Source organism: Aspergillus viridinutans (assembly GCF_018404265.1).
Source record: "Aspergillus viridinutans IFM 47045 DNA, scaffold_6, whole genome shotgun sequence".
In the NCBI taxonomy this organism is placed as follows: Eukaryota; Fungi; Ascomycota; class Eurotiomycetes; order Eurotiales; family Aspergillaceae; genus Aspergillus; species Aspergillus viridinutans.
The window spans coordinates 1,654,244-1,674,425 of NW_025091222.1; the positions used below are offsets into that span (position 1 = coordinate 1,654,244).

Below are 20,182 nucleotides of genomic sequence, written 5' to 3' on the forward strand. Positions count from 1 at the left end.
TTTCATAATCTCATTTTCTCTGCTCATACCCGGACTTTGCTAGCTGCGGTACAATCATGCCGCCAGCTTTCGAGTTTCGAGGCAACGACCGACGGTCGCACAATAACAATAATCCAAGACATGAGTTCACTTTCCGATATGCACGACCCGGGACGGCTGAACGACCGCTCTTGACTACCAAAAGAGAACCCACTCCAGAGCCTATCTTGGGTGCTAAAACAGGAGATGAAAAACCGGGCTTGAAATTTGCGCCTATTTCAAGCCTCAGTGACAGCGAGGAAGCCGAGATGGACATGTCTGATGATGAAGATAAGGACGATGATGCTTCGCATCCGCGTAAGAGGCGTGCGCTAGGAACAAATAATGCGATTGCTCCTACTCCTGCACCAGTCACAGCTCCGAAATGGTCCAACCCGGATCCTTACACTGTCCTTCCCCCGCCTGATGAGACTTTGGCGAAGAGGGTCGATGTCGTCAAGCTGATTCGTAAGGCGCGGATCGCTGAGAACTCCAAGCAGACAGCACCTGCGGATGCAGTGACGACCAACGAGGACTTTATCTCTTTCAGTGGCTTGATCGACGAAGAGGAAGCCAGGATGAAAGTGCCGGACAATGCTCCTTCGGGACCGAAACGTCTGCAAGGAAGAGACCCTGCCACCGGGAGCCGGAAGAGAACACACGATGACGAGATAAAGGGCTACTCCAAGAAGACCGGACGGTCGATGGTCAGGTTCTACGATGATGGCTCGATTATTGACGAGTGGAGAGCGCGCCCGCATGAGAATGCAACACCTTGGATGTCGCTCATGGAGCCTTCCTTGCACCTGGGTTCTCGGCTACACAATGAAATTTCGAGTTTCTACCACTGGGTTAAACCGATGCAGTATGAGCAGATAGTACGAGCAGATTTGATTACAAGGCTGCAGGTAGCATTCCAAAGCAGGTACTATGGTGTGCAACTTCGTCCGTTCGGCTCGTTCGCTTCTGGCTTGTATTTGCCCACTGCGGATATAGATCTTGTTCTGCTGTCATCAAATTTCATGCGCAACGGCATAAAGACTTTCGGTGAGCGTAAAGGGCAGATCTACGCTTTCGCGGCCTTTCTCAAGAACCTTGAAATCGCCGTTCCCAATTCAATAGAGACCATTGCGCATGCGCGCGTTCCGATTCTGAAGTTTGTGGACAAGATGACTGGCTTGCGGGTTGACCTGTCGTTTGACAATGATAGCGGGCTCATCGCCAACAACACATTTCAAAACTGGAGATTGGAGTATCCGGCGATGCCCGTGATTGTAGCGGTGGTTAAGCAATTTCTGCTACTTCGTGGCCTTAATGAGGTTCCAACTGGTGGGTTGGGAGGGTTCTCCATAACCTGCCTCGTTACCAGTCTTCTTCAGCATCTACCACATGGTCACGCAGCGCCTAATCTGGGCATCATTCTCATGGATTTTTTCGAATTCTACGGCAATAATTTCGACTTCGAGAATGTTGGTATTCGCCTGAATCCGCCGGGTTATTTCAACAAGGTGAGTATCTGAATGCAAACTTGGGCAGGCCTTCCCATCCACTGATAACACGCTTCCTCTAGAGAGTGTACAAGGGGTTCCAAGGGCATAATGATGCTCGTTTATCAATCGAGGATCCCAACAACCCGGATAACGATGTGTCGGGTGGGACTCGGGAAATTCACCTGATCTTCAAGTCGTTCTCGAGAGCATTCCAACTTCTTAAGGAACGTATGGTCTCGTCGGCGGTGTCTGGCGATACAAGAGCCAGCATTCTGCAAAGTATCATCGCTGCAAATTATGAGGAGTACGCACAGCAGCGTTCGCAGCTACGTGCGGTGTTTGAGACCCATCCCAGATTTGCACAGTATCGTCGAGCTCCCACACCTCCGCCACCTCCACCAGAGAGTCCTCCTCCACCTCCTGCCGACCTTGCTCCTCTGCCACCTAATCTGCCTGCTAAACCTCCTTCAGCGAAATCTTCCAAAACTCCTCCAGCGCCAGCATCCAAGGACTCCAAGGACTCCAAGGAGAAGATGACCAAGATGCAAAGAAAGCAACAAGCATCGCGAGAACGGGCCGCTCGTCTTAGACGTCTGCGCCCTGATATACCTGCTATTCCAAACTGCATCAGTAATGAGCAAGCCTTGAGTCTAGGTGGTTATAAAAGTCAATCCGAGATGGACAAAGATCTCGCAGGTCGAGAAAGAGAGACGAAATGAACCAGTACAGTTACGCAGGTGAATTCGTGGCCCGAGGTTTGATGTCAGATTTCAACGACTTTGACGCTTCCTTGCAGTGCCCACCATCGGTGACATCCCTCCGTTGAGGTCTATCCGAGTGACTCGATTCTTGTTTCTTTGTTCTCTCCAGTTTCATAATCTCGTTTCATCGCGATTTGCATCAGATACCCGTGTTTGAGTATATGTGGAGTTCGTTTTGAGTTTGCGGATAGGGTGGGAGGCTATGCTTGTTGTCGGTATTGGTTCTCGGGGCGTTCTGAGTTTACGAAAGAGTCTGTGATTCGTACTTCTGTTCATATTGCTTTTACCTCCTGTCTCTAAATTGTGCAGCCCCCGACAGTCGAGCCATTGGGTCGATATGGGCTACCTGTTATTCTACGCTCCACAAACAGATATCACCCGTTCTAGAAGGCAACATCTTGGGCTGAGTGCCGTCGCTGACAGATACAGTGATTTCCTTGGTCGAGTGTCTCAGCCAACACAGATTTCGTCTACTGCCAGCCATCTCGCAAGACTGGCTGGACCGTCCTGGCACAGGTTCACATCCCGAGACGGGGCGAAGCTTATTGATCCATTATGAACCTGAAATGGCTAGTTGAGAAACAATATTGACTTTAAGAATTTCGAAATGCTACAGGCTACGGAGATGCAATCGCCTCCGTTCCGTTTTGCAAAATTCCCTTCCACCTCTTTCTCATCAAGGAAGCGCTATATGCGATTGCTTGAAGAGGATGATTCGGAGGAAAATTGATTCAGACTGCCACACATGCAAAGAAATTATTTGTCCGTTGGGAAGACATCTATATGTTCAAGGGACGAATAAACGGTGCTCCCAAGACAAAAAGCAGAGGAAGGCGATAATATCTCAGGAAAGGTCCAAGAAGAGGAGACCCTTTCGATACCCTTCCCCTATGAATTCTATCAAGGTACTCATCATCATGGGTCATAAGGTCGAGAAAAGGAATATATCATAAAGCAACATTGGATGGCACTGTGCCAAGGGGTATCTGCCTGTCCACCGCGTCCAACGGAGGTGTTACCATAGGTTCGTCCTGCTTTCCGGTAACCAAATCGGCATTCTGATTTTTAGAAACGGCCGTTTCAATGTCAAGTTGTTCCAAGAGAGCGAGATGCTCGGCGGGCAGCGAATTAACAAAATCTGGGCCAGGACTGGGCCATGTATAGTCTACCCATTGCGGGCCAAGAATGGACCGGATGCCTTGGGCGAGGGACAGAATGCGCCTGCGACGTGACTTGGACCAAGCACGGTCGGTGATGACTCCTTCAGACGGCGTGAGAATGGCTGGCGCTTGGTAAGCGGTAGGTATAGCAGCGGCCTGAGCATGTTCGCTGGCGTCTTCCTCCTCATCCTGGTTCTCCAACCCATCGACAATGCTGCGCCAAACGCGCAATGTCTCGTTCAGTTCCTCTATATTGCTTACACCCATCACGCTGACGCCTAGCCGCTCGCCCGTTCCCATGTGAGCGACGGAGAGGAATCCAGTATCAGCGCCAGGTGACCGCGCAAGAGGCGGACCCAGGGCCCCAGCCTTAGCACCGTCGTGGAGCCACGACTCGAGAGCGAAGCGGATAGCAATCACTTCGGGTTTCTCACCTTGAGCATCGGCCCACTCGCTCACACTGCGGATGGCTTTCCGAAGACCGTCTGGTGCGGGGTGAAAATCGCCCATGCTTCCAATGGGCACACCCTTGCGCCGTAGAAGGCCCATTCCTAGTGGCGACGCATTGGGAATCACGTCCACGCCGGCGGCCACTAGCCGAGGGAGACCCTGGGTGAGCAGTCGGGTGTTCTGGAGCGTGAAATTGGCGTATGACTGCACCGCGTCCAGCGGCTCGCCTGTCTCGCGCAAGACCAATTCTGCAAGGTCGCACAGTACATCCACAGGATATCCCGATATGCCAACATAGTGAATAGTGCCTTCGGTATCGCGGATGCGGCGCAACTCCCGGATCGCCTCGAGGACCTGCTCGGGGCTCACGAATTCAACGTCATGGCAGTAGACCACATCCAAGTAATCGGTATGGAGGCGGCGCAAACTGCGCTTCACGCTGTACCTCACCCATTTTGGAGAATAGTCAAAGGAAGCGGCTGCAACTCGGCCCACTTTGGTGAGCAATCGGTATGTATGACGGGGAAAATTGGAGCGAACGTGATCAGTAGCCAGAGCACGACCAAGAAGCTCCTCGGCTGGGCCGTAATACGGAGACGTATCGAAAGCGCGGACACCGTTCGAGAGAGCACGATGAACTAGTTCCGTCGTGGGGAGGGCGTATGGATCCTGGTTGTACTGAGAATTGAAGGTCGCGGTGCCCATAATGAGTGGCGGAAGATCCGCCGACAGAGGGACAGAGGGACGCCCCATGATTGCAATTGCCACTTGTAAGCAATTCAAGGAGTTCTTTGAGGTAAGAAGAGCAATGCGCTACAATCTTCACTGACGAGACTATCGACAAGCCAGTGTTCGATCAGTGGAGATAGAAAGAAAGAAATACATGATAGGAGGGGCGCGAAGGCGAGCCATTATTATTCTGGGATTGATTTCTAACTCATGGGGCGGATGTCCACCTTAAGAGGAAATGGCGCCATGGGCTGGGTCCGATTAGTGTTGTTTTAGATTAGTCCGATGGACTTCATGGCCAATCGACTATATATAATCGATCGGATCCGGAATTATGGAAGTTTGGGAGATCTTGGAAGATGGAAGACTTCTGCTAGCAGCATTGATTGATCGATGGTACCTGAGATGGTATCAATTGTTGCAGTCAATCGATTCCAAGGCGGTGGTGAGAGAACGCCGAGAAAAGCTAAAAACAAATTCCCAGCAACCTTTTACACCTGCGTATGCATCTCCCACTATCAAAGATGACAAGAGATATTCCCTGAACTATAACTATTCTGTCATTGTCCGGTAGGCAGTATATGACGAGTGCTGAAATTATACAAAGTTGGAGGCTGGGGGGACTTTATTGTCCAAGGAAAGAGAATAGACAAAAGCAGACTGTCACCACATGGGTACTATGGTACATTTGTTGATTCATTCCATAAATTAGGCAAAGAAGAGTGGAGAAAAATTTGCGATAGACAGGGGGAAAAGGACAGTATCTGCTCAAAGAAGAGACGAACTCTCCGTGACTCAGACATACTGTTTCCCATGTGTCCCGCTCCTCGGAGAATAATATACACAAATGGGAACAAACCCACTCAGGAGCCGAATAAAACACATAGGCCAAAAAAACCAATAGGTTGAGAGCGAGGTGGTGTACAACATGATGCGACCGCATCATTCGCTCCAACATTGCCATGCAATGAACATCGAAGTAGTCAATGCAAAGGGCAGGGGTCTATATTGTCTCCAATACCAACATTGGAAGCCACCAAACAAAACGCCTTGCTATGCTGAAGAGCTGAAAGGAGAACGACGAAAAAAGCAGAAAGCGGCGACGTCCGGATCGTAGTCTGTCCCAACCCAACGATCGATCTCTCCGGTCCGCGAATTGACGGCGGGTCGGGTCGGGTTCGAGATGAGCGCATAGCGTCGTGGGTAGAAGTCGAACACACTCAAACTCGACATTTTCAAATTCCGGCGAAACAAGAAAAATCACCGGTCCTTGTACACCTTGGGATTCCAGCCTTCCCGGAGTTCTTTCTCCTGTGCGGCTTTGCGCTCCGCTTGTCGGATCTCCATCTCGATTCTCTCGCGAGCGCGCAAGATTTTGCTCTGCAGATAGAAGCTGCCGCCCTTTTTGGGATCATTCAGATCAAATAGCTTCTTGAACCGCTCCATCACCTGTTCCACATTCGTTTCTCCACCGGCCGGGGGCTTAACGTTGAGAATCTTGCAAGCCTCATCGAGAGTCAAGCCGGAAGATGCAAATGTGCTTGAGCTTCCTCCCTTTCCCTTATTTGCCTGGGCGTATCTGGACGATGCGGAGGCCTGCTTGTAAGCTTCTGCGAAGGCTCGACCGAATACTCGAGCGCCCGTGACGACGACCTGGGTAAGGATGCGGTGGGCCTATGAAGTAGCCAAGGAGTCAGCTAGTTGCGCTTGCTGGTGATGAAGAGACCGAAGCCTGATTATATGGGAACGGGGATAAGGTTGTTGAGAAAAGCACTCACCATGGTCGGAGGAAGTAGGGAAGCAAAGGAAGATCAAAGTCGGAGAAGATCAAAGGTACCGAAGCACTTAGATCGAAGAGAGAATTCTCAATAAGAAAAGAAATAAAATGGAGATAACCGGTCAACCGTGAACAGCTATCCGGTCGTGAAGAGACTGAGGGACGAGGATTGAATGGATGGCTGGCGCTGGACAACCGGAGAATAGCAGATGGAACTTGAAGCCAGACGCTCAACGGCAAAAATTTCGGCGGCGGAATTGGTTCGGTCGCCAATGTCGGCTTCGGTCCAGTGACAAGAGAGCTGTAATCGCATGGTCTGTTCAGTAGATAACTACATACAGTTAATCTTGATATTATTTGTACTTTCAAACTATTTCGATCTTCAATATCCTAAACTAATCCGTATTATTTCTTGTATACGACTAAGACATCGCCCTGGTATCCTCTTTGGGACAAGCAGTCACATGTCCCGAGAACCACAAGCAAAAAGGCTTCAAGTGTCCGCGGATCTCAACCTGTTTCCCCCGCAGTCGATGATCTGCCTGCAACCTTTTCTGTTCTTGGAGAGCTTTTCTTCTGGTCCAACGTGATAGCTTTTTCTCCTTCCCCTCTCCTTTTTCTCCTCTTCTCCTCTTCTCTTCTTCTTCTTCGCGATCGCACTGCCCGCAATGCTCTTGATGGATGATGCATGTGACGTCTCTGTTGGATGGCAGCACTCGGTACGTGACACCACTGTAATCCATCGCTACCTTACTGCGCCCATATACTGGAGAATGATCCCCCAGCGCGGAAGAAGCAACATGAATCCGGCTGAATCGAAGAGTATACAGGAGATGCTGATGCTGTGGTAGAAGATATTCCGTGGATAGATTCCATGGCCCCGTCATACGCGCAGGATCATGGCTCACAGCCTGATTCTCAGCCACCAACGGTTGCTGCTTTTTCGCCCACTACCATTTCAGGCTCATCCTTGACGTCCCGACAGCGTTCCAGCATAATCGTACATCGCAAGTCTCCCCTTCTCGTGGCTACGCCTCCGGCCATCACTCGAGCCCTGGCCTATTCTCATCCTTTTATACTTCCTTTGAATAAACTCGCCGGCTTGCTCACGTGGACAACGGACGACCCATGGCAGAGCTTCCTTCTTGTGGCGGGATTTTGGACGGTGGTTCTGTACAGCGATGCGATTATTCTTTGGGCCGGTCCGATGTTAGTCGTAGTCGGGTTAATACTAGGGATGTATTGGAGACGCTTCTCTCCGTTATCGACGGCGGCATTCACGGGCGAGAAACGACAGCACCAAAAGAGTGCGTCTGAGGGTTCTTCGCATCAGCATGAGACTTTGGATGAGATTGTCGAGACATTAAGAACTTTCACGACCCGGTGCAACATACTTTTGGAGCCTCTCCTTGAGCTTACGGATTTCCTATCAACCCAGAGAACGGCGATCTCTGCAACTACAAGACCCGCTCTCACTACTATGTTCATACGAATTCTTTTTGTGACTCCCATCTGGATCGCATTGACCCTTCCGCCCTTCTACATAATCACAACTCGCCGTGTTGTCATGACTATAGGCACCATCATTCTCACCTATCACTCCCGACCAGCAAGAGTATCACGAGTCATTTTATGGAGATCCTTGACTGTTCGCCGGATATGTTCCATGATTACTGGTCTTTCATTTTCCTTAAATCCCAATAAACCGCAGACCCTCTGGGCTCAGAACCATGGTCATGCTGCAACTATTGCAACGAGGCGGCGTGGGGACTCCTCGGGTGTTCGCTTCACCTTTGTGCTCTACGAGAATCAACGCCGCTGGCTCGGAATTGGATGGACATACTCTCTGTTTCCCTCTGAGCGTGCTGCATGGACCGACGAACATCTGAACCCGGCTCCGTCCAAGGATGATTTTGAACTCCCGCATGTACAGGCTGGGAATGCCAAGTGGCGCTGGGTCGAGGGCAGCGAGTGGCGCATTGAAGGAGCTGACGATAAGAACAGCAAGGCAGATGGTAAAGCAGCGGATGGTGGAGGATGGATCTATTATGATAACAAGGTGAGACGGCACCTCCATCCGTGACAATTGACCCCTATTTAACCGCCATTGTGACATTATAGTGGAATGATGGCCGTCGTGGGCAAGATGGTTGGGATCGTTATACTCGTCGTCGGAAGTGGTGCCGCGACGCTGAACTCGTCGAGATACAACAAGCGACTGAAAACACGCCGGCTACGGCCAAGTCTAGTTTAACACAGGCGTTGGATATTGAGAGGGAGTTGGGGAACATTGACGCTTCAACAGTCGATACCGATGCCGTGAGTCTCGCCCCGTCAGCCTCCTCCAAGGCTCGGAAAAGACGTTGGTTCGGGGGTTCGAAACCTGTAAGCGACAAAGCCAGTAGCACTTCCTCTGCGCTACCAGCCTCCACCAATACCTCCGTGGACGCTGGAAAAATAACCTCTACCACCAGTAACAGCCCCTCCGGAACCCCCGGCTCGAGACCGATTGACATCGCGCACTCCCGGAAACCATCGAACTATTCCGGCAACACAAGTCGTGGTAGTATAGGCCGAGACAGCAGCGTTCCCAGGAGTACTTCGCATAGTGACAGTGCCAGCCTCCGAGATAAGGAAATTGTCCACGCTCAAGATCGTCTAGACCGCTGGGGTACTCGAGCTACAGGTGGTATTGAGCGAGCGGAGCGAGAACTGGGGCTAGGTGACGAGGTCAATATGGGATTGAGTTAATCATTCAGTCTCTTAGCCAGGGCAATCCGGGAAAGGGATTGGGAAGTTTCATGGAGCAGTGTCAAATGTCGGCCTTTTTTCATCCAATTTTTGGTCTCGACTCAGCAAATAGGGTCACTTTTCCCAGTGTATAATAACATTCAGAAGCCTATATTATGAACGAATGAAAATGGTATCATCCCAGTTTCGAGCAACCTCTGAGGACACTTCTGGTGCTTTTTAACAATGCTTCTCGGACAAGCATCTGGCAAAAATGAGTATGGTCATTCACAATATACCTATATATATATCTCGCCGATAACTACTCAAGTGTCGTAGCTCTTGAGGGTAGTTTCGAATCATGCACATACTTTTCACAGAAGTAAGCTGTGTACCGTCAACATCGGCCAGTGTACAGCCAGTCATGCAACCTGACCTTCATTCTCGCAACCACAGAGCGAGACCTTGGCCTAATGCAGCCTGCTAGCAGTCAGGCAATATGGGCCATCCGTGATCGTCGGACATCACTGGATGGACATCATCAATCAGGTAAGTATTAAATCCCATTTCAGGTGCTCCAAGACGTCGAGCCAATGCAGATTTTCTCCGGCCCAGAGGATGTTCAGTAGTTCCTTTGCGCGCTTAACATTCCCAATACCGAAGTTAATTTCCAATTGAGTCAACGATTGCATAATCAGTTCTCGGTCTATCGTCTCTTCGCACTCGCATCCTGTGATGAAGAGTGGAAAAGTGAGTGCGGAATACTCGCAGTGATCGTCAAGTGGCGATGACCGAATGCTTCCGAGACAACGCTCTACTGCCCCCTGTTTTGATAATGATACGAAAGAAGTCCAAATCAAGGATGCTCTTTGCGTAACCCCCCGCATCATCCTTTCTAGCGTGGAATGGAGATATATGTATGCAGCGTTGTAGAAACATTCCGCTACCATGCGAAGACGGGTGAGGTTTTCTTCTGTTGTCCCCTTAGGTATAATGTACGATGGTAGATATTTTGTCCAATTACGAAGCGACTCGTCGCTGTACAAGATCAGCATGCGTTCAAACGTTTTGCAAGGGGGCTAGCACCGACATTGCATGAATTTCCAAGCCCAGGGCAACTGCGTCAGCGCAAAGAAGAGGCAGATCCGCAATCCTTGCACACTGCTTGATAATTCCCTCAGTGTAACCAACGTATATGTCAAGCCTGGTAATCTCTGCATGATTTAGGTCCGACAAGGCGGCAGTGTTCAGTCTGGGGTTCGTCAATTTGGCCAAATTCTGCCCGTATACAAAACTGAATTGAGTCAGCTGGGTCCACTGCAAATCCGTGTCAAACTGCCATCATTGCTTACAGTCCTCGCAGAAAATCAGCCGTGTCTTGACTGAGGGAGTCAAATCCACCGCGAGATAGTAGCAGTTTTCCTAATGCATTCAGGTGCACCGTCCATTGCCTCACGCTTCCACGTACTATCTCAAACTTGCAAAGAAGAGCAACCGAGAGAAGAGCATCCTCGGGAAATTTATCGGCGGGACGCTCAGTAAGTGCGGTCCGAATCCCTCTCATTGTTTGAATATAGTAATCCGCTGCTGCAGTTTGAGCGTACACGCTATCACTTGTACGGTTCGCGAGATGTATGGCAGACAGCGCGCATAGAGCGTTCATGAGGACGGGAGAGGAATGGGCTCGAGGAACGAGCAATGATCGCAATGGATTCTCTTCATTTTCCAAGTTCGCTAACAGTTTGGACCCTTTTTCCACATAGTATTGAAGATAAAGCGTCTCGAGGGCAGTCAAATGACTGATGTACCCAAAAGGCTCGATGATCACACCAGACTTGTCATTGTGAGCAGTAGAAACAGACTTTTCGGTATCGCTTTCGTTGTCAGCGATCCTCCGGCCAAATTCCAACCAGCAGGTTTCATCGGCATTGTACTTCGACATCGACGAACATGACGTGTTCAGAGAAATTGAAGTGAAAGAGGTCAAATCGGGAGATGGGACGCCTTGGGAGGATCCATCTGAGCAAACGGACGCAGACTCAGAGCGACTAATTTTGCGTCGCTTGGGTGGTTCAACTTGTCGAAAGACTTGTGCACCTGGATCCAGAGGCTTTGCCCATATCGAGCCGTACCCTTCGCAACTGAGCCCTAACCTAGCACAATTCTGGCAGCTAGTTTTAGATATCAGCTACACCGGTCACGAGCCTTTGAGAAGAAGACATACCCAGGCTTAGCTTCATCACAGCGCTTGCGGCGTCGTTTGCAGGTCAAACAACCTGACCGAGTCCACTTCCCACCCTCCCTTCTGCATCTCTTTCTCGATAGTATTGAGCTTTGACTTTTCAGCGAGAACTTGTTATATGTGGTAGCAAATTGAGTCATTTCCGTCGGTACTAAGAAGAAACAAGGCCAACAGATAATAATACAGCCTTGCTATACTGACTAAATCGGTAGGAGACAATCACGCTTATCATTCCAAGGTGCGGGGTAAAGAGGAGTAATGAACAATCACGTCCACAATTGAATCAGCAGAATGATAGTCTACTGTTTCACCGCATGCAGAGCATTGCAGAAACGCTATTGAGCAAAAGATACATTGCATAGAGACAATGAGGGTCAATCTGCTGGTTGGAGGAATCATGGGGAAGAAGAAGAGGAGAAGAGGCCAATCGTGCGCTAGTCCTGATATGGCAAGAGATACGCTATACTATCTAATAATCCATGTTCCCCTCATAAACCGTCCTACGGATATCCCTCTACAATTTCAAATTACGCCTATGTCTTCCAAAACGGATACTGAGTATCTTTATTCGAGGCTGAAAGCTTCCTCGATCATTGAGTAACAGCTCTGGGGCCGCTTGTATTCTCGATTATGCATCATCCATCTAGCATTGGTTGAATGAACGCTATATTTTTTCGGCAGGCCTTGTCATCGAGATATTGCTGACGGAAATCTGGAACTGTTCCTCATATGCCGGTCTTGTCATGATCAATCCGAATCCGATTCTGCTCCTAGATCTCTATCTGGCATGTGCATTCTGATTTCTGAAGCTCTGAGCTATGCAACTAGTATCTACCGTCGATCTGGACCACTATCAGAGGCCAGAGCCTTAATCTGGCCCCACCGAAAGTGGTGGGTGCTTATCCCAAAATGGCATGTCCATCCAGAGCGTGGAGAAAGACTGGCACAGAATTATATCCATTGATCTGCGGAGGGTAGGTATAGGCAAAACGTTTCTTCACATAACTGATCCTACGACTGACAGGAAGGAAATAACAATCAGTGGAGGTCAGCTCTATGAACACTATATAAACACCGTCTCGTCTCTCCTTTCTCTGGAGTCCCTTCTTCTCAGTATACATACAACCAGCTGTGTAGTATACGGACCCAACTCTCTGCAATATGCTGGCATCTCAGAGCTCTCCTTCGGCCACCTCGGTCAACCTTCATCCCTTTGATCCAATTACCCCAGAAGAGATCCAACTTGCCGTTCGCATTCTCGAAGCTGCCTTTCCTGGTGTGCCTCTTCGGTATAAGCGAATTGATCTGCAAGAGCCCATCAAGAAAGATGTCATTGCATATCTCGAGGCAGAGAGGTTACGGGAACCGTTACCTCAGAGACCACCTCGCCTTTTATTTTCCTACTTTCACCGTTTGGACAGTGGTGTCTTCCACAAGGCCCTGTTAAATGCTGACAGTAAGGCGGTAATCCATATTAAGGAGCTCCCAGCACATGTGCAAGTGAGTAGATCATTTCTCTTTCCCTTTTCAGAATCCGCCTGTTTTGATAGCTAATTGATTCACTATATAGGGACCTATTGATGTAGATGAGGTGACTGAGATTGAGGCGCTCTGCATGCGGCACCCTGCGGTGCTAGCAGAAATCGAGAAACTCAAGCTGCCGCCAGGAATGACGGTCTGCAATGATCCGTGGATGTATGGCTCAGACAGTCCGAATGAAACGAGACGGCTCTTCCAATGCTTTATGTACATGGTGGCAGCGGACCACCCAGAGAACAACCATTACTCTTTACCATGCAAGTTCTCTCCCGTCTTCGACGCTATCACCCGGGAGCTGGTCCGCATGGATTATCTCCCTGGCGGCGCAGACACAAAAGTAACGGAAACACAACCGTGGAAACCTGTTAAAACAGTTCAATATGCTCACGACCTCCTGGATGAGCCACTGAGAAAAGACCTTAAACCCTACATCGTCCAGCAACCTGAGGGGGCATCCTTCTCAGTTGATGGGAACTTTGTGTACTGGCAGAAATGGCGATTCAGGGTCGGCTTCAACAACCGGGAGGGACTGGTGCTCTACAATATCACATACGACAATCGCAACGTCTTCTACCGGCTTTCGGTCTCAGAGATGACGGTTCCCTACGGAGGTGAGCTGACCATGACACCAAGAGTAAGAGCACTTTACTGATCATCTGGATTGCATCAGATCCTCGGGCCCCTTATCACCGGAAACAGGCGTTTGATGTGGGAGATGTTGGCTTTGGTCTCAATGCTAACCAGTTGACGCTTGGATGTGATTGCCTGGGTCACATCAAATATTTTGACGGCTATCGAACGGATTCAAAGGGCAATCCTGTCCACTTGAAAAACATCATTTGCATGCATGAACAGGACAATGGTCTTCAACACAAACACACCAACTACCGATCGGGCGCTGCGACTGTGGTGCGAAACCGCCAGCTGGTCCTCCAGATGATTTGCACTGTTGCGAATTACGAGTACATCTTTGCATACATCTTTGACCAAGCTGCCAATGTTGAACTAGAGGTCCGAGCTACCGGTATCTTATCGACCGTTCCCTTTGACAATGAGAACGGCGAAACAGTCGCTTGGGGCACAAACGTTGGTCCCGGAGTCATGGCTCCTTTCCATCAACATATGTTTTCTCTGCGGATTGATCCGGCCATAGATGGCTTCAAGAATACCGTCTACTATGAGGACAGCGTACCACTCCCTGAAGACGAGAAGAATCCCTACCTTGTTGGTTATACTACTGAGCAGACTGTCATCCGCAAGTCCGGCTCAGCCAACACTGACATTAACCGCCATCGAGTTTTCAAGATCCGCAACGATAATATCATCAACCCTGTGACCTATAAACCCGTGGCATACAAGCTCCAAACAGCGCCCAGTCAGATGCTCCTGTTGAGCAAAAACGCAATGGGTTACCGACGGGCAGAGTTCGCCAGTAACCCCATCTGGGTCACCAAGTACAACGACGACGAGCTGTACGCCGCAGGCGAGTTCACCAACCAGAGCAGACAAGCGGAAGGTGTCGAGACCTGGGTACAAAGGGATGACCCGACAGAGAACGAAGATGTGGTTCTTTGGCATAGTAAGTTCCCTCGAGCCGTAGCGGTCTCACAGCCAGGATTGACCAGTTCGGCAGCGTTCGGTCTCACCCATAACCCCCGTGTCGAAGATTTCCCCGTTATGCCTATGGAGCGAATCAGCGTCATGCTGAAACCCGATGGTTTCTTCACGAAAAATCCGGCCCTGGATGTGCCCCCATCAACGCAGTCATTCAACAAATCCACTCTCCATCCTGAGCCTGCACCCGTTGCAGCATGCTGCTCCTCCAGTGGGGGTGCCAGTACTAAGGCGAAGCTTTACAAGCGCATTGAATAATTCTATCGATAATTGGGCTGGTTGTCTGATACCTGGCACTCGGATTCGTTGTCTGGGATGGATAGATGTAGCATTTATTGGTGTTGACATGGTTGATTAGCGTCTGGTGCAGCAATCTCATACACCTCATCCAATTCGTCAAAGTGTTCAAAACAGCTATTTTGAGACCTTTCTACTAACCGTAAAGGAGAGACGAGAAGCAAGGTCGAGACTATCATCACGCATCATGACATCTATTTTTCATTACCATGTGTCTTCTGACATTAGACATACACAGCTCTCTCGCTCGTCCGAGATCGAAAGAGTTATATAGATCGGATCCATCGTACATCAGACAGTTGCCGTTGCGATCATACATTCCTGCCATGCCTTCACCAAGACCACTCACTCCGACTCCTGCTTCCCGCCGGCCCTGTATCACCTTTCAGAAAGCCAGCTTCCTCCCTTGTCGACTTCGCTCCTCCCATAACCTGTGCACGTGAAATGATTTCACCACATGACATCATGTTCCCTGACGCCAAAATCCACAGGCCACAATTCGTAACTTTACTCCTTGTTAACGGTAGGGACATGGGCCTTGGGGAGAACGCCGTGGCCCACGTTGTCAATGGCGGCCTGGCGGGCGCCCTTGAGCCCGTATTGGGAGTCAATACCCTCAATACGGTGAGTGGAGTTGATGTTCTTGACGAGGGTCAGCTGCCAGCAGGTAGCGCTTCCCTGGCGGGAGATGATGGTCGAGTAGGCCAGGAAGTACTCCCAGATCTAAGGAACGGAAAGTCCTCCAGTCAGTCGTGCTCAACGTGTATAATGAATTGCGGGGAAATCTGCTCGTGAAGGGGACTTACTCTAAACCATCTCTTGCCGTACTTGGCCTCGACCTTCTCGCGGTTACCCATCCAGTTGCGGTACCAGCGCCAAAGAGTAGCAGAGTAGTGGACACCAACGGTATCAACGCTCTTGATTTCAAACCCAGCGCCCTCCAGTTTATCGACAACGAATCCAAGAGGAGTGCTGGCGTCAGCTCCGGGGAAGATGTACTTGTTCATGAACAGACCCCAGATGAGATCCTCATACTGCCAGGATTTACGGAGACCCGCGATCTGGAGGAAGAACACACCATCGTCATCAAGCATGTCATAGACCTGAGACAGGAAGGAACCGAAATGGCGGACACCGACGTGCTCTGCCATCTCAAGACAAGTGATCTGCTTGTAACCGCCCTCGACGCGGGGAGCATCACGGTAGTCCAAGCAGAGAATACGGCTCTGAGATTCGGGGATGCCGGCGTTGCGGAGTCCCTTGTTACCCCAGGCAGTTTGGTTACGACCGAGAGTGATACCGGTGACGTGTGCGCCATAGTGGACTGAAGCATATTTGGCGAGAGTACCCCAACCACAACCCAGGTCGAGAAGAGTGTCACCGGGCTTAACATTGATCTTCTCACAGACAACAGCTAGCTTGTTGTCCTGGAGTTCTTCCAAAGTTTCTTCCTTGTTAATATCACTAATGACCCCAGAGGTGTAGATCATCCGAGGGCCCAAGAACCAAGCGTAGAAGTCGTCACCACGGTCATAGTGGTCGCGCACCTGTTCCTCGTCTGCAGATCATTGTAGTCAGAAACCATGAACTTCATGCATCTTGTGCAGAATAACGAAGGGAATGCTACTTTACCTTGAGAACGGGAGTGGACCAGCAATTCAGGAATGAAGCCAAAGAGGAAGTGCTTGTAGAGGCCCATGGTGAAGCGGAAGTTAGCCCAGTCGTGTCTGAACTCCAGAGCTTCAAGAGCGTCGCCCTTGAAATCAACCTCTCCATTGAAGTACTTTTCGTAGAAAACCTCCATGGGAATCTTGCTCTTGCCGCGGTAGGTGGCACGGTCATGCTCGCTGTGAAAGTGAAGGTAGTACTCGACGGGGCGACCAGCATACTTGGCCTTCTCGTTCTTGCGGGGAGAAATTGAAGAGGCCACGGACCAGAAGGCCATCAGGATGGGGACGGTCGTGAAGATCGCAAAGAAGATAGTGGTGTAGAAACCACCACCGACCTGGCGAGCCAAGTACCACGGAACAAACAGCAGCAGAGAGAAAAGCAGGATGTTGGAGAAACTATCGCTGCCTGCAGCGTCTGCGGGGACGGGAGCATTTTTGATAGCCGGGTACTGAAAGAGTGAAAGGAAAAGGAGTCAGCCCATTGCCTTTCATGAAGAAGCTCCATAAAGCTCCAAAAGAGCTTCGATGAGCCCAGGCACATTATTGTCGGCTCAATTGAGCACCTAGACTTACCGATGTCGTCCGCACACCGCAATCGTCTGCGGGGGTAGTGCAAGAAGTAGGAGGTGTTTCAATGTACTCGAAGTCCTCAGGGGACTCGGGGTGAATTTTCGTCATGGCTAGGTCGACGATTTCAAGGCGAGAGTGAGGTGGGAGGGAAGGAGACCAAGGCAGGTCAGTGTCACAAATCACGACGGATGTTCTGTGGTGATAAGAAAAAGAACACAGATAAATGAAAGGGGGAGGGGAAAAAAGGAAGAAGCCACAAGGGCAGGAAACAAAACAGATCAACGACAATTGACGTTGATGGAGAACAGGAGCAGTAGGGTTGGTTTATCGGTGATGAGGAATTGACGCGGCGCCAATAAGCCTAGTTGGTTAGGTTCTTAGCAAGTTCGCAGCAGTAGTAATAGTACTAGTGGACCTGACGAGCTTGGCCCTCGTCCGAATTGATGATTATTATTAGTAGCTCTCTACCTCTCTGGCTGGTACGTATCGACAAATTCAAGTGGAACCACGCGCGGGATGGTCGTTTCTCCTGAAAGGGCGGCGGTGAGCATACGTATACCAGAAGAATTATGATCTCTAGCAAGAAGAATCGACAGCAGGGCAATAGTAGTAGTATGCTGTAGCCCACTGTAGTCCACCGCAGTCCCAAGAATTGAAATTGAAGTCAATTGCATTGGCATATGCGAGTAAAAAACTGGCAATGATCATGCTGTGTGTACCTCTGTCGTGGGATAAATTACTCAATAATACTGGGTAGCACGGCTGTGTAACCTGTCGATTTACTCTAGCAATCCACAATGATCCCCAGCACTTTAGATAGGGTCACTGTGTAGATGATACTGAGGACATGTAGCGACAATACCAAGTCCCCTCTCCTGACATTGTTAGCAACCGTTTCAAAGATTGATTCATGTGCCGTACTACATGTAGTATTATCGAGCGCATATCCGAGGAGTGCTCAGATGCCGAGAACCCTGGATCGTCCGTCCCCCAATTCACCCAAGGTTGTAGCCAGACCCTGGAACGCGGCAATCTGCGTGAGTGCGTGTCCCAAATCTCCCAATCTCCTTGGCTAATGAATGATTGTTTATGCTTTCATAGGATTCATTTCCCGCTCCACTAAATTCCGGACCTATCTCCCTAGGCTAGTTCGATACTGAATGCTTCACGACGGGTTGACCGCTTTCGTACTTACGACACCCTTCATCCATAAGAGACCCTGGATCATATATGGACTTGTTCTGCAAATATGAATGATTGAATTGCTACCTCCTATAGCTTGGAAAACTATCCGTAAAAAAGAGCTAAATCATACAAAATACCGGCTGTGAATCGTGAAGCCTCGTAGTGTTATCAATACGCGAAAAGCAAAGGTCAAGAACGCCGCTTCCAACTCAGTCGGTTTGCCCTAGTGTAATCTTGCCATTCATGCACGCCGACCATCCCAATCCCTGAAAAGTGAAGACGAGTAGAAAAGTAAAAGACTTCCTTAGAATACTCCTGAACCATGACTCTGGAATACGTTTGGCGTCGTCCAAACTCAAAGTGTGAGCTGGAAATTCTGCGCCTCTTCATCTTCCCCAAAGGTCGGGAGATTTCTTTCAGCTTCGGCCGCCAGTCGATCCTCCTCGCTATCAAAACAGCCTGAAGCCTTGCAGCGGTACCACATTTCCGAACCCAGCGGAGGCATCCCGTACAATTCGATGTATGTTTCAGGCGACAGGACGGACTTAGACACCGATCTCTCCGGAGTAGTTGACGTCTTTCCATGCAATCTGGAGGACACAGCCCGGCCCTTTGAATAGCCCAGGGTCGTCTTGGAGTTGGCAGTGGCCGCAGCATGACGCATGGAGGACAGATTGCTCGGCCCTCGGGGCCTCCTAGACGTCAAGAGAGACGATGCGACTCTGGGTCTCGGTTTTGACGTCGCCGCTGGTCTGGCTCGTGCACCCGAGGGTTCAACCCTGGACAGAGCGGCAACTGCATCGCGAGCACGGACAGTAGAGACATTGCTGGTATACTTGGGCTTCGTCGTGGTCAATTTAGTACGGCGCACCTCGAGGCGTCGTTTAGGTACCTCTTCCACACGAGGCTCGGTGGGAGGGTCCAATTCGGTCTTGTCCTCGAATCCGATCTCTTCAAGCTGCTTCAATATCATTTCGTCCACCTCTTTGTCAAACGCAATTGAATCCTCCTGGAATTTGCGCTGTCGTTTGGTAAGACCATCCTCTCCAACTTGATTGTCTCCGTACACACTTTCCAACCCCAAGGCTAAATTCTTGGGCTGAAACTGAGGAAATGTGGTGTCATAAGTGATGTCGTCTGGGATATCCGGGAGCTCTACAAGAATGTTAGACCAGGTAAACCCCCTCCGACTCAAGGCCGTTATGAGGCCGATGTGCATCTCACCTCTCGGTTTGGGGGGCATATATTCAATATCGGGCACGTCATTCTGAGTGTCTTCCCCCTGCACCTCGATCTTGGGCTGGTCAACTAGTGGCGAGAATTTCCTGATCTTTTGGGTCGAGGTTCTCTTGTTCGTCTTCTCAGGCTTGATAGTGCCTGCCGGCGCTGCTGGGGTCTGTAAGAATCTCGCCTTTGCATTGGTCGTTTTCATGCCAAGAGGTGCACGATTGCGAGGTTCTATTGCCAGTGTTCTGTTAGCCTTCTCGATCGTCTCGCTGGAGTCTCTGTCCTGCATACCCAGCGGAGTGACAAAGGCATCCTTGGCGGGTTTTGTGTTCTCCTTTTGTTTGCCAGCAGCCTTTACTGATTTTTTTCCAAACGCCAAAGGGTCATTTTCATCGTTCAAAGGCACTTTGAAGGGCGTTTTCGGGGCGCGCGCTCCTGGGGTTCGCGGTTGCAACTGCTTCACGCCATGGTTCAAGGGTTTAGCTGCCGCGACAGTCTGGTGAGTATGCACCAGGTTTTCCTGGTCACGAAGAGCCAGCATGGCAATGTATGATTTTCAATGATACTCATTCAAGTCGGGACGGGCGTGTATGCGTCGTGATGATCATAAGTCGCTAGCTAAGGTAGTCTAAGGTAAGGCAGTTCTAGATGCAGGACGCATTTAGTTGTTTTCTCTTGGCGGTTGCCCGTGGAGACGAGAGCGGCTTTCCTTTGGGACGAGTC

At 50.1% G+C, this 20,182-nt stretch overlaps 8 protein-coding genes across 8 annotated transcripts; 3 read left to right on the forward strand and 5 right to left on the reverse strand.

Annotated features, from left to right (window-relative positions):
* Positions 1 to 56: 56 nt before the first annotated feature.
* Positions 57 to 2,227, forward strand: Aspvir_008267 (putative topoisomerase family protein TRF4; the record flags this gene model as incomplete). The annotated part of the gene is made up of 2 exons (XM_043271440.1): positions 57 to 1,526; positions 1,589 to 2,227. The coding sequence occupies 2 exons, from the start codon at positions 57 to 59 to the stop codon at positions 2,225 to 2,227; spliced, it is 2,109 nt and encodes a 702-aa protein (XP_043127375.1).
* Positions 2,228 to 3,216: 989 nt separating this feature from the next.
* On the reverse strand, positions 3,217 to 4,632 carry Aspvir_008268 (D-arabinose 1-dehydrogenase (NAD(P)(+)) ARA2; the record flags this gene model as incomplete). The annotated part of the gene is made up of 1 exon (XM_043271441.1): positions 3,217 to 4,632. One exon carries the CDS (start codon positions 4,630 to 4,632, stop codon positions 3,217 to 3,219), a length of 1,416 nt encoding a protein of 471 aa, XP_043127376.1.
* A 1,236-nt stretch (positions 4,633 to 5,868) lies between these two features.
* Aspvir_008269 (import motor complex subunit PAM16) lies at positions 5,869 to 6,389 on the reverse strand (the record flags this gene model as incomplete). Its single annotated transcript, XM_043271442.1, has 2 exons — positions 5,869 to 6,282; positions 6,387 to 6,389. 2 exons carry the CDS (start codon positions 6,387 to 6,389, stop codon positions 5,869 to 5,871), a joined length of 417 nt encoding a protein of 138 aa, XP_043127377.1.
* Positions 6,390 to 7,259: 870 nt separating this feature from the next.
* On the forward strand, positions 7,260 to 9,136 carry Aspvir_008270 (PEX28-32 family peroxisomal membrane protein; the record flags this gene model as incomplete). Its single annotated transcript, XM_043271443.1, has 2 exons — positions 7,260 to 8,444; positions 8,507 to 9,136. The coding sequence occupies 2 exons, from the start codon at positions 7,260 to 7,262 to the stop codon at positions 9,134 to 9,136; spliced, it is 1,815 nt and encodes a 604-aa protein (XP_043127378.1).
* Positions 9,137 to 10,174: 1,038 nt separating this feature from the next.
* On the reverse strand, positions 10,175 to 11,497 carry Aspvir_008271 (Zn(II)2Cys6 transcription factor; the record flags this gene model as incomplete). Its single annotated transcript, XM_043271444.1, has 3 exons — positions 10,175 to 10,409; positions 10,468 to 11,286; positions 11,340 to 11,497. The coding sequence occupies 3 exons, from the start codon at positions 11,495 to 11,497 to the stop codon at positions 10,175 to 10,177; spliced, it is 1,212 nt and encodes a 403-aa protein (XP_043127379.1).
* A 1,021-nt stretch (positions 11,498 to 12,518) lies between these two features.
* Positions 12,519 to 14,768, forward strand: Aspvir_008272 (amine oxidase; the record flags this gene model as incomplete). Its single annotated transcript, XM_043271445.1, has 4 exons — positions 12,519 to 12,857; positions 12,928 to 13,507; positions 13,567 to 14,475; positions 14,530 to 14,768. The coding sequence occupies 4 exons, from the start codon at positions 12,519 to 12,521 to the stop codon at positions 14,766 to 14,768; spliced, it is 2,067 nt and encodes a 688-aa protein (XP_043127380.1).
* A 546-nt stretch (positions 14,769 to 15,314) lies between these two features.
* Aspvir_008273 (putative cyclopropane-fatty-acyl-phospholipid synthase) lies at positions 15,315 to 17,155 on the reverse strand (the record flags this gene model as incomplete). Its single annotated transcript, XM_043271446.1, has 4 exons — positions 15,315 to 15,530; positions 15,614 to 16,365; positions 16,440 to 16,926; positions 17,051 to 17,155. 4 exons carry the CDS (start codon positions 17,153 to 17,155, stop codon positions 15,315 to 15,317), a joined length of 1,560 nt encoding a protein of 519 aa, XP_043127381.1.
* A 1,432-nt stretch (positions 17,156 to 18,587) lies between these two features.
* Positions 18,588 to 20,000, reverse strand: Aspvir_008274 (uncharacterized protein; the record flags this gene model as incomplete). The annotated part of the gene is made up of 2 exons (XM_043271447.1): positions 18,588 to 19,387; positions 19,457 to 20,000. The coding sequence occupies 2 exons, from the start codon at positions 19,998 to 20,000 to the stop codon at positions 18,588 to 18,590; spliced, it is 1,344 nt and encodes a 447-aa protein (XP_043127382.1).
* Positions 20,001 to 20,182: the final 182 nt, after the last annotated feature.